The sequence below is a fragment of the Arachis ipaensis genome, chromosome B3 (assembly GCF_059453495.1).
Source record: "Arachis ipaensis isolate K30076 ecotype BB chromosome B3, ASM5945349v1, whole genome shotgun sequence".
Lineage (NCBI taxonomy): Eukaryota > Viridiplantae > Streptophyta > Magnoliopsida > Fabales > Fabaceae > Arachis > Arachis ipaensis.
Genome location: NC_142438.1, coordinates 4,979,202 through 4,991,721, shown reverse-complemented (window position 1 = coordinate 4,991,721; position 12,520 = coordinate 4,979,202). Strand labels below are relative to the sequence as shown.

At 31.7% G+C, this 12,520-nt stretch overlaps 2 protein-coding genes and 1 pseudogene across 2 annotated transcripts; all 3 read right to left on the bottom strand.

Annotated features, from left to right (window-relative positions):
- Positions 1–868: 868 nt before the first annotated feature.
- Positions 869–2,329, bottom strand: LOC148569689 (uncharacterized; annotated as a pseudogene).
- Positions 2,330–6,077: 3,748 nt separating this feature from the next.
- On the bottom strand, positions 6,078–6,642 carry LOC110269897 (uncharacterized). Its single transcript, XM_021117860.2, has 2 exons — positions 6,460–6,642; positions 6,078–6,374 (listed from the first exon to the last, which is right to left on the bottom strand). The coding sequence occupies exons 1-2, from the start codon at positions 6,640–6,642 to the stop codon at positions 6,078–6,080; spliced, it is 480 nt and encodes a 159-aa protein (XP_020973519.1).
- Positions 6,643–9,444: 2,802 nt separating this feature from the next.
- Positions 9,445–11,191, bottom strand: LOC107629073 (tropinone reductase homolog At5g06060). Its single transcript, XM_016331765.3, has 5 exons — positions 10,811–11,191; positions 10,517–10,724; positions 10,192–10,408; positions 10,009–10,115; positions 9,445–9,900 (listed from the first exon to the last, which is right to left on the bottom strand). The coding sequence occupies exons 1-5, from the start codon at positions 10,996–10,998 to the stop codon at positions 9,712–9,714; spliced, it is 909 nt and encodes a 302-aa protein (XP_016187251.1). The 5' UTR covers positions 10,999–11,191; the 3' UTR covers positions 9,445–9,711.
- Positions 11,192–12,520: the final 1,329 nt, after the last annotated feature.

Below are 12,520 nucleotides of genomic sequence, written 5' to 3'. Positions count from 1 at the left end.
AATTCATCAGCCATCTTACTTCGGAGTCTTGTCTTAACAATTTTCATTGTTGAAAAAAGCTCTTTCTGTTGTTGCTGTAGACACTGGTAGAGTCAAAACAAGATGTATTAATCTATCAACCATGTGATAAGTTCTTGATTTTCCCGTTTCTTTCAACTTGTTGCACAATTCAGAAAGTGTACCAATACCTTTCAAATGATTTGGTATATCATGCTGATAATGTTGCAACTGAGATTTCAAAATATTTAGCTCATTAGAAGGAAAGTCAAAGGGGATAAAACTTCTCTGCTAACTTGCTAATTTCTTCAATATTAAATGATTTGAAATTGTCCTTAGGATCCAAAGCACAACTCAAAGTCAAAAGCTCTATTATTTGCTCATTAAATCTACTATTCAACTCTTGTATTTGAGAGTCAATTGTTGCCAAGAATACATCTATTCGATAATGATGCTCAACTGTCACACTTGGTTGACAAGATCGACCTCTTCCAAAAACATATTGTGCACTCATATTAGGGACTTCAATTTCATGTTTTTCACAAAAATCTTTAATATTTGCAAGAAAATTGCACCATCTACCATCTCTTAATTGTTAAAGAAGTAACTTTAATGTAGAAACAATATGCATTGCATTAAGAATATCTTGAGATTGTTGTTGCAGTGCTTGGCAAAGAACATTAGTGATTCCCATAATCTCTTTCATCAAGTGCAAAGTGAAAACAAATTCAAATGACAATAATATTTTACTAACATCATAAGCCTCACCTCTTTGTGCATAAGTTGTCCCGTCTTCAATGATATTATTGAGAACAATGTTGGTAGCAGTAAACATTTTTACCAAACTGCAAATAGAATTAAAGTGAGAGTTCTATCGAGTATCCCCAGTTCTTTGTAAAGTGCTTATTTGATTCGCACCTTTGCCTGTTTCTAATTCATTTTGAGCAACCAAGTTTGCATTTTCAATTGCTTGAACTTCTTGTAATTGATCATGTCTTTTTGAAGAAGCACTAACAATAGTGACAATAGAGTTTAATTGAATAAAAAATTCATGAATTTGAAGTACCTCTCTTGAAGCTGCCACCAATGCTAATTGTAACCTATGAACAAAACAATGCACATAGTATGCTTGTGGAGAATCTTTAAGAAACAAAGTTTACAAACCATTCCACTCACCCCGCATGTTGCTAGCACCATCATACCCTTGACCCCTAATATTTTCAACTTGGATATTATAATGAGAAAGGACAGAAATCAATTATTTCTTTAAAGTTGTTGCACAAGTATCAGCGACATGCACAAGATCAAAGAATCTCTCTTTAACAAAACCATCTAGAGTAACAAATCTCAAAACAATGGCCATTTGCTCCTTTTTAGATTCATCTATAGCTTCATCAACAATAATACAAAATTTGGCATCTTCAATCTCTTCTCTAATTGAATTTCTCACCTTAGTAGCAAGAATATGTAGAATTTCTTTTTGGACATCATTTGAAGTATACTTAGCATTTTTTGGAGCATTTTCCAAAATATTCTTTTTCACTCTTTCATTGTAAGATCCCAAAAATTTCAACATTTCCAAAAAGTTACCTCTGTTGCTTGAACTTTGGCTTTCATCATGTCCTCTGTATGCACAACCTTGAAATGCCAACCATCTAATGCAATCTATAGATGCTCCTAGTCGAATTCGATTCTTTTCAATCTCTTCTGATGTTTGCTTACGAAGAAGTCTGTCAATATGTTGTGATTGTTTCATCAAATCATCACATGATTTCAGTGCCTTATGATGGAATGAGTTAGGACCTTTGCCAATGTGATTTAAAAGAGCACATTCTTTTCTACTATTTACTTTCTTCCAATTTCTGAAACCATTCTCAATAAAAGCATTTGAACTCGTATTGATTGAAGGTTCCTTAGCAAAAAGAAAGCACGGAAAACAATATATAGCATCATCTTCTATAGAATATTCTAACCAAGATGGGAACAATTTAAACCATGAAGCTTGAAAGCGACGATGACTTTTATCACCAGAAAATGGATAATTATCAAGAATTGGTTGATTTGGCCCAACTTTAATATAAGCCCGACGGATTTCATCTCTTTTATTTGGAGGAAACTTCCAAATCATTGGTGGCATTCCAGGATCTCTTTCCAAACGAAAAACATCTAGTTGATTTGGAAGAAGTCGTGGACGCTTTGAGCTATTCAATGGAGAACTTGAAGTAATAAAATTTGATGACCCCTCAAGTATTGGAGTAGTAATAGTAGAAGCATCTTCATTCTCTTGATCTTTTCTTTTAAAAAATGTATCAATGGTTTTGAACTTACTCATAATTCAAATGGCCAAATAAGTTCCTATAATTAAAAATATATTTAGCAAAAAGTGTAAATCACAGTCTAAATATTTATAAAATATAAAAATTATATTTCAATTTAAAATAAAATATTAAAATTCAGAACAATAATACTAATATCCTAGTATAAATAATATAAAATTGTAATTAAATAGTTAACTAATAAAAAAACTAAATATACAAACTAACATATAATAACATAAACTTAATTAACAAATAATAATAAATTAACTAATTAAGTAAATAACTAAATATATAAAAAAGAATAAAAATAGAACTTTTTTTGAGAAAGAGGAGTAAAGAATCACTTGTTGAACTACTATCTTTTTTTTAATCTGCAAAAAATGAAAAAAAAAGAGACAAAGAGGTAAAACCGTAAAAGATAAGAAGATTAAAGAGATAAAGAAGAAGAAGAATAGGAAAAATTGTTACCTGAAATTTTGGAAAGCCAAGACAAAAAGGGGGAGAGGGAGAGACTCGTTGTACGCTGGGAAATAAAAAAAGGGATGGAAAAATTGATTGTACGCTAGGAAATAAAAAAAGGGATAGGGGCTGAGAAATTAAAAAAGGGATAGGAAATGGGCTATTGGGCTGGATTTTTTGTACGAATTAAAGGGGGGTTTTGGAAAAGTTATGGAACAAAAAGAGAGGGGGCTGGGAAATAAAGAAAGGGGGGACCAGACTAATTTTTTTTTTAAAATAAAAACTAAAATTTGGGGGGAGGGGGCATTGCCCCCCTTTACTTATATGTACCTGCGCCCCTGGTAACATGTAGACTAGTATCAGAGTGCACCACATGAGCATACTTGACTCTAAAACTTACGTTCATGAATCATAAAATGAAATACTATATAACACCACTACTACATAATTGACTTTTACTAACATTTAAAAAATGTTACCAAATTATATTAAAATGTTACCTATATATATTAGTAATATTTTAACAAATGTTAAATATACCCTATATTATTAAAGAGTTTTACTAACATTTTTCTAAAGATTTTATAACATTTAGTAAAAATGTTACAAAAAATATTCTATAGTAATATTTTGAGAAATGTTACGATAGATATTTCTTGGTAACACTTAGAAAAATATTGCGATAGATAGTTTTTGTAACACTTAAAAAATATTACAATATATATTTTATGTAACTTTTAGAAAAATATTATCATAGATATTTTTTGTAACACTTAGAAATATGTTACCGTAGATATTTTTTGTAACACTTAAAAAATGTTACAAAAGATCTTTAGTAATATTTTTTAGTTATATTATACTATTTTTTATTTTATATTATACCCAATATAAATATACTAAAATTAATTACTACAACATAAAATATTTCATTAAATTCACAAAATGAAATTTTTATACTCTTTTATTAATCAATCATCATTGTACAATTTTGTTTCGTGATGCAAATAAAATGAGAAAAAATACTTATAACACTTAAACTCTATTTCCATTGCGAATATCGCATTTGACAACAACTGACAAGTCTCCTACGCACTCTTCATGCACTCTTCATGCAGAATTGAACTTGGAGAATTTGATTCATTCTTTATATTGGATTCCATGACATGCTGTATTACCTTGATGGCCATGAATATCGAGGTATCAACAAATCGACTGTGCAACAGGAAAGCTTTTCTATCTCTGACCACTTTCTCCTCTTCAGTTTTGCAGGGAAGAGAAGCCAATACTGCAAAATCTAAAGCCCTTTGTCTAAGCTCATATTCACCATTTCTACCTTGGCCACCACCATTGCCACCCCATCTTTCGTTCTCAGCAGGAAGGGCAGGAAAGTTTGAAGGTGACTAGGCAACAGATGGAGGGACAAGCCAGGTATTTGCTTGGAATCCATATGGAAGATTGCCAAACTGAACGAGATAAATTGTTAAGAAAAGAAAAAGGAAAACACTTTTTTATTTAAAAGAAAAAATAAAATCAGTTGGTATAAATATTACCTTGTTATGTTCAGACTTTATAGAAAGCTTTCATTAAAGATTCATATGCCTGCACCAATCAGAAAATTATTCAAAAGAATTTCATTAAAGATTTTAACCTGCATGCCCCAGCACTATTTTCAGCTTCAAAATTACTATTATTCGTATGCCCCAGGCATACGAATCCTATGCCTGATTCGAATCCTTTGTTTCTGAGGATATATGTATGCTTTGAGGTGTGCAAGAAGGGATTTGTTGGAGGTTGTAGACCTTTAATAGGTTTGGATGGGACCCTTCTTAGAGGGTACTACGGGGGGCAGTTATTGACAGCAATAGGACAGGATGCAAATAATCATATCTATCCTATTGCCTATGCAATTGTGGAGTCAGAAAATAAAGAAAGTTGGAAGTGGTTCCTAGAGATACTACAAGAGGACGTCGGAGATTTTCAGGCGAATGGCTTTAACTTTATGTCAGATATGCAGAAGGTACCTTTTTTGATTAATTTAGTGCAATGAATTCTGGTGTATTATGTAGAGAGTCTTCTTCTTTTTCGTTATTCCTGTTTAGTGTAGTTGATGTATACAGTTGATGTATGGTGCGAATTATTGTTAGTTGCTTATGTATATAGTTAAGTGGCCAACATGTTAGTAATTGTGAACATATGTTAATTGCTTATAGGAGATTTCAGAAAATCGGACTGACTGCTGATATGTTACTTGCTGATATGTTACTTGCTGAATATGTTGATGGCTGATATGTTACTTGCTGAATATGTTAAAAGTATGCATGCTTGCTGAAAGTGTTAATTATGTTACACCTACTTATATTCACCCTATTTCTAAATTAGTGTGAGGATTGTTCACTAGTGCTGGGACATCTACCCCATCTGCCAACAAACCAACTACGACCCCATCCACACACAACTCTGAAACTACAGCGCATCCACTGCAAGGTGCTAGTGCTGGGACATCCAGACGGTTCGTGCAATTCATGCCAACGCCTGGAGTGACTACGGGTGCTACAGGCCAAGGAACAGCTGGTCAGGGTGGACTTCATAGCAGGGGACGTGGAAGGAAAGGCGCATTCAGTGGATCAAAAACAGGTGTTTCAAGTGGGAGCAGTAACTCAACTCCACTTTGATAGAAACTCATGGGTGTGGAGACTCAATCAACATAGGAATTTCATGGTTCATTAATGTTATATTTTTGTTTTTTAATGTACTCGACTATGATCGTCAAAAACTGATGCTGGCATTTGGTTGTTTTGTTATATTAAAGAGCAACTCAAGACTCTTGTATTGTGTAATTATCATGGTCTGGTTTAGGATAAGGTAGTTAAACTTGATTTCAGGGTGTTTTTTTGAGCAACCAAACATGGTCTGGTTTGGCTTATGTCATAACTCTTATTTTTTGTGAATCAGAATCCACTATTTACAATGGTTATTTTATCAGTCTTTTGACAGCACCTTTTTTTTATTTTGGATGAATCCTTGGAATAGAAACCGAAAGCATATTGTTGCTATGTTTCTTGTTCTACTTATACTTGCTTCCTTAAGAGGAATAGACAGATTCAGGTGAGTTTACAATGGCATTGTGTCAAGATAAACTTTACACCAATTTACATGGCTGCATCAACTACAACTAAACATAACACTACCAGAGATCGAAATCTTCGTGCCTATGTTAATGCATCAGAATTAATAAAAACCAGATCAAAGTTATACAATCACTTGAGCAGCATGTCATACCAAAGTTCCCAACTCATACACATCTTACACTTTCATAACCAAATACAACTCAAAAATTAAACAGAAGGCAACCCCCAACGCAATGGTTGAGAACAACAGTCTCATTCCCCTAAGTTCCCCCCTAACTTCACCCCTAAATTTTTCCAATTTCCTAGACATCATCGACGATGCTGGCTGATTTTTCAGACCAGTCGTTACAGTCACGCCATCCTCATGCCTTGAATAAGACTTATCGGAATTTCTTTTTGCTAAAGCTCTTGCTAGGCCCTCCCATCCTTCTTCAATTTCATCCACCCACACAAAGTATTTGCAATCTCTTGTCTGGAAAAAATAAACCAACCGAAGTGTCAACTACAATGTCAAAAATAGATTTCTAACCTGAACAAGAACACAGCGTGTACATTACCGCCCACCCAGGACATCTGATGAACCATCTATTAGAGTTTGTCATGGTGCCAGACTCTATCAACACAACATCCCTCCCACACAAGCATTTTCCGTCGAGCATCTTTCCCTTCATCCTCTTCGAACTCGATGAACTGCTGCGAGTTCCATCACTTGCAGGAGAGTTATATCTTCGCAACGACATGCCAGGGCTCACGAGAAAATTTCTTCTCTCCTTATGTGCACTTGAAACTGGATGAGGTTGAAGTCAATTGCATTTACTGGGGTGTGGTTTGAATTGGGGAAGATGACTCCCTAGGGTTTTCACTTCATGGGTTAATCCTTATAATAACGTTGAAATCCACGTAGATAGGGGTTTGGGGGGTTTGGAGTGCCACGTAGGTTCGTATAAGCACGAAGCTGGTGTCAAACCAAGGCAGGGTATTTCTGTCACACGGACCGCATCTTCAATGGGTACAAAGTTAGTTTCGGTCTGCTATGGGTACAATTGTCAGCGTTTTCATCTTTCATGAGTACATTTGGTCATTTATTCATTTTTTGTTATACACTGCAATCACACATTACTATATAATTTACACATACTATTCTATATCAATACTGTTACTTGTATTTTTTGTTTAATGGAGCTTTGTGATTTGTTGATTACTTTATCAGCATTTACATATGCAATTAATCATAGGAAATAGCACCATTATAAAAGTTGGTAATAAGTCCCAACTAAAGACTTGAAAACCAACAGCTCAGTTACCTGCTGAAGATCAGAGACACGTTGTTGCAATCCCAGTTAGTCACAAAAATAAATGCTACAGACAAACCCCTACAATTGAAAATGAAGTCCTGCAAATAAGCTTCTCAAAATTAGTGGAGAGTCAGTATTTGAAATAAACGTTACTGGAGCAATAGGGACAAAATTAAGGCGAAAAGAATTAGCAGCGATGGTTAGGGGATTATGTTGGGAGCAGCGATGGTGGGAGTAAAGTCTCACATAGGGCATGTATCTTAAAGAAGAAAAGTTTATATAGTTTATGAGAAGAATCATGAATGCTGAGCTTGGTAACGCTAGTTTGTTACCTTAGCAAGGGCATTTCGATGACTGAATTGGGGTTGAGTTTCTGATGATTGATTTGGGCTAGTTTGTTCTTGTGGAGTGGGCCTTCCATTTTTTTATTTTATGTTTTTTATTACAACTGAATTTTTTTTCACAACAATTAAAAAACAAATCTCCTTTCATATATATTTTTTTGCACACCATTAAATAATCTTTTCTATTCATATTTTTTAGAAAAACAAAAATTTAAAATCAAATAAAAATTAGATTTCACCCTAATAAAATTTATAGCTAATCAATTTAATCCTTATAACTTTTAAAATTCATTAATTAACTCAAATTTTATAACTATCTAGAATAAACTAGTAAAATGATACCCCAAAGTTTATATCGTTGACAAAAAAATCCACAAAAAATGTTAACAACAAATAAATCTCCTTATAATTTTTAAATTTCATTAATTAGTTTGAGTTTTATAATTATCTAGAATAAACTATTAAAATAGTACTCAAAAATTTATATTGTTAACAAAAAAAATTCACAAAATAATAATATATTATAAAAAAATATTAACAATTTGTTCTCTAAATATTTAGATAAATTTAATAGACAGAAATAAAAAATATACTATATATTCAAAACATTGTAAAGAAAAAATTAAAAATTATTTAAAAGATATATATAATATTTATAGAGATATAAAAAAAAAAGATAATTATTAAAAAGATATGATATAGAATATTATAATTATTGACAAATTTCATTGTAATTAATCAATAAATATTAACAAATTTAATTATTTAATACATAATACTTTTTAAAAATAGAATCAATATGTAGACCAGCACTAGAACGCACTATGTTCAGCATATTTGGCTCTAAAACTTAAACTCATGAATGATAAAATAAAATACTATAATAACATTCACAAAATATTAAAAAGAATCATGATAATTTTTAGAAGAATATAAGATAAAAAAAATAAAATTATTGATCCACAAAAAATAAAAAAGAATAATGATAATTATTAAAAAGATACAAAATATTTATTATATAATATCATTAATTTATGAAAAAATCTAGGGGCAACAACAACACTCGGAACTCTAGTTCATCCTTGATGCTTCACACTGTCGCTCTTTCCATTACTGCATTCCCAAATTTTTCGATCTCTTGATATAATTGTGCTTCCAAGTTCCAACTTGCTCAATCTTACTGAGTAAGGATGTTGGAAATTAACAAATTTGTCTCAATGATGTGCTATTTTGGTTAAATTGTTAATAACTATTGTTTAATGATTCAAAGATTTTACCATAAGACATTAGCTAAGTTATGATTATTGGATTTGGATTTTTTAAATTTTGAATTTTATTTTAGAGGATAAAGTATGATCTATTATCATTTATTTTATAGATAAGATTAAAAAAATATATGAGAAAGAAAATATTTAATAATAAGAGATCTGACTTTATTCTTTAAAGTAAAAATCTAAAATTTAAATGATTCAAATTCGTAATTATTGGGGTCAAACTATCATTCAATCATTCATTCATGTCAAATGCTGTCACGTGTCCCATTTAGATTTGTTGATAGGTCTTGGCCACCTTAGCCACCCAACCCACATATCCGTCGCAGATGTCAATAATTCTATTATAGTGTTAAAAAACCAACAAATTTTGTAATTTGTAATCATCAAGTTAATAGTGTGAAATTTTATTTAATAGTGTAAGATTACTCATTTTTCTTTAGTTGATTAAAGACGGACCAAATTTTAATAAAAGTATTGACCTTCTAGACTTTCTCATTTTTAAATTCACAAATGTAAAGTTTTTTACTTTTTATAATTTAAATTTTTAATAAACATAATCTTTAATCAATTTTTTAAAACAAAAAAATCAAATAACATTGTCCAAAGAATCTAATTAAACATTATTTAAGTTTCTAATCAAACAAACATTACATAAACCTTTAAAAAAAAACGAGTCTGCTGGGCAAGCCCGTCCCACATAAATCCGCATCCTAGAAGGTTTTTGCATATGACAGTCAAAACTAATCCAAATCCTCTTTTTTGGCAAGTTAACCGAGTCAATCGACAGATTTCGACCGATAGCCAAAACCATTTGTTAATAATTACAAAATTTGAACATGTGCCATTTGGGTCTATGCTCAATAATGCAATCCATGAATGGTAGAGAAGACACATTCCTATGTATGAGTTGGGTAGAATCCATTTACGGTCATCCCTCCATCAACACAAATAATCTGGCCAGTGATGTATGATGATGCTGGTAAGCACAGAAAAGCAACAACAGAAGACACTTCTGCTGGATCTCCTAGTCGCCCAAGTGGGGTTCTCGAGTACACCTCTTCCACATACTCCTTGTTGCTCAGCACCTTAAAAAAGTTACCATGCCACGGTGAACCCTTGTTGCTCAAATCAATGTCATAGGTAGTTTAGCTCATCCTAATTTGTGGTTACAGGATAAGGAGGAAGACAATTACTTTTTCAACCATTGAGGTTTTGATGTACCAGGGTGCAACTGCATTACTCCTTATATTGTCCTTTGCCCACTCACAAGCTAGATTCCTTGTAAGTTGATTAATTGCTCCTATAAACCAGAAAACAAGACAGACATTTAAATTTTATTACTCTATACTACTCATCGACATTACTGCATTAGTTACCTTTGGTTGCTCCTTGAACCGACATGGACTTCAGGGAGACGAAACCAGAAACCGACGAGACAAACACAACACTTGCAATTCCAGATGCTTTCAGAAGTGGATATGCAAGTTGGCATATATGAAAGGTGGACCCTAAATTGGTATCCATGAGTCTGGAAATCTCTGCAGTAGTGAGTTCTGTCATTGGTTTCCTAATGTTTGTCCCTACATTGTTTATCTATAGCGGTATCGAAGTAACAGTTAATGTGAATTCAAAACATACACAACAGTGTTAGCTGGGGAATAATATCAAACACATGATATGCAAAGAAAGAAGAGAGCTTACAAGGATGTTGAGTTTTCCTTGGAATTGAGAACACACAGAGTCCATCAGCTTCTCCCTCTGATGAGGGACAGAGACATCGCAAACAGAGCCAGTAACATCAAAACCAGAATCATTCCATTGGATGAGAGACTTGGTGAGCTCAGCTTCGTTCCTTGCACACGTGTGCACTCTTGCTCCAAACCCAACCAGTTCCTCCACAATGGCGTGCCTTTTTTTGCAGAGAAAGTAAAGGGGTCATTGTGATGAATGGATGAATGAATGAGGAGTTTGAAAGATGAGATTTTGATTAGGTACCCGATTCCGCGGGTTCCACCGGTGACAAGGGCTGTCATTCCTTGGAGAGACCACTTGGGATGTGTCGGCGGCGCGTGCAACATGGTGATCGAATTTGAATGTGAATGTGATGTTGTTCTTCTGAGTTTGGAGAGTGATAGTGAGAGTGATGGAGTATGGAGAGCAACTACACCTTGAGGTTGATGCATCTTACTCTTCTCTTCTCTCTTTCTAATGATTATTGTCTAAACGTGCCACCATGTCTTCTTTCTCCATTTTAAGGAAGCTTGCGTTGAATTACTGTAAACTCACTTAACACATTTCTTCAAATTAAGAACTAACATGTTTAATAAAAACTAAATTTTCAGCCTTTTAATGTAGGATACCTACAATTTTTTTTTTTTAAGATGGACATTCATATTAAGTTGTCTTCACGTAAAATTTATAATTAAAAATTATTAAATAATTTAATATATTTAATTAAATTATTATCTAATAATTTTTAATTATTAATTTCATAGTCACTGTATACCTTAACATACAATATTTAAAATCAATACAAGATTGGTATAATAATATCAAGAGTTTAACTAGAGTTTAGATCCTTAATTTTTTTTCAATCAATACTACTAATAAATTTTTTTAATTTTAAACTCTAAATTTTAAATTTAAATTCTAAATTCTAAATTTTAAATTTTAAGTAATAAATTAGTTAACTCTAAATCCTCAAAAAAATTAAAAATAATTTTATAATAAAAAATTAATTAATATTAACTAATTAAAAATTAATTTTCTATACTTATTCTAATCTCAAGTATCATTTTCTATAATGATATTACCAAATTAAATGCTTAATTTTAAGACGGAATTAAAAAATCTATTTTTTGTATGTGGCCAATAATGGAATCAAATATAAATCTTAACATTCACATAGTTTTAATAAGTTTTATCTAGATAATATATATCACAAATCTCAAATCTCATATTTCTTAAAGATATGTGATAGCTATTACAATTTTGTTAGATAGACAATGAAAATTATGAATAATGTTAAATAATAAATTACATTCTAGGTTCATTAAATATAAATAAATTTAATTAATTTAAAATTTAAACTTCAAAATTAAAATTAATTTTTTTTAACTTATTATTTAGATTATTTTAAAAAAGTGTTGTTCTTCTATACTTTCTCTATAAATATAGTAGTGAATTTTTATCATTTTTTATATATTTTTATTGTAATTTTTTATTTTTGATATTAAAATTTATTCGTAAAAAGCTAAAAAATCCTTTATATCATAAAAAAAAATTTACAAGAGATATGCGTAAAAATTACAAAATAATGCAAAACTGTTTTCACACACACATATTATGTCCTTGACTAGGAGCACTCATGTTGGCACTTGGCCGTATGTATGTATATTTGGTTTCGTACTGTAACCCTCAACCCAGTAGATTAAGGACTAATCTGTCGCGATACTGAATTCTATTTAAGGGTTTGTCGCTAGATCAATCCAACTTGGTTATTGGCCGTATGTATATATTATATAGAGAAGTGCTAGGAGGCTAGCAATTTTTAGTATTTGTAGTTATCAAATAGCCATCAATAATGATTTTAATGATGTGAGATTAATGTGAGATTTTATCTAATAATTTTAAAAAAGTTGTTCGCCCTAAACTTTTCCTATTATGTATGTATACGATAAACTTACTTTAGGAGAATTGAAGCCC

Bases quoted from the DNA above. Each gene is read 5' to 3' on its own strand.
- LOC110269897 (XM_021117860.2), bottom strand. From the start codon at position 6,642: ATGTCGTTGCGAAGATATAACTCTCCTGCAAGTGATGGAACTCGCAGC. The intron at 6,375-6,459 runs GTAATGTACACG...TATTTTTTCCAG, and splicing joins TCAGATGTCCTGGGTGGGCG to ACAAGAGATTGCAAATACTT.
- LOC107629073 (XM_016331765.3), bottom strand. From the start codon at position 10,998: ATGCATCAACCTCAAGGTGTAGTTGCTCTCCATACTCCATCACTCTCA. The intron at 10,725-10,810 runs GTACCTAATCAA...CTGCAAAAAAAG, and splicing joins GGTGGAACCCGCGGAATCGG to GCACGCCATTGTGGAGGAAC. The intron at 10,409-10,516 runs GTAAGCTCTCTT...ATACCGCTATAG, and splicing joins AAGGAAAACTCAACATCCTT to ATAAACAATGTAGGGACAAA.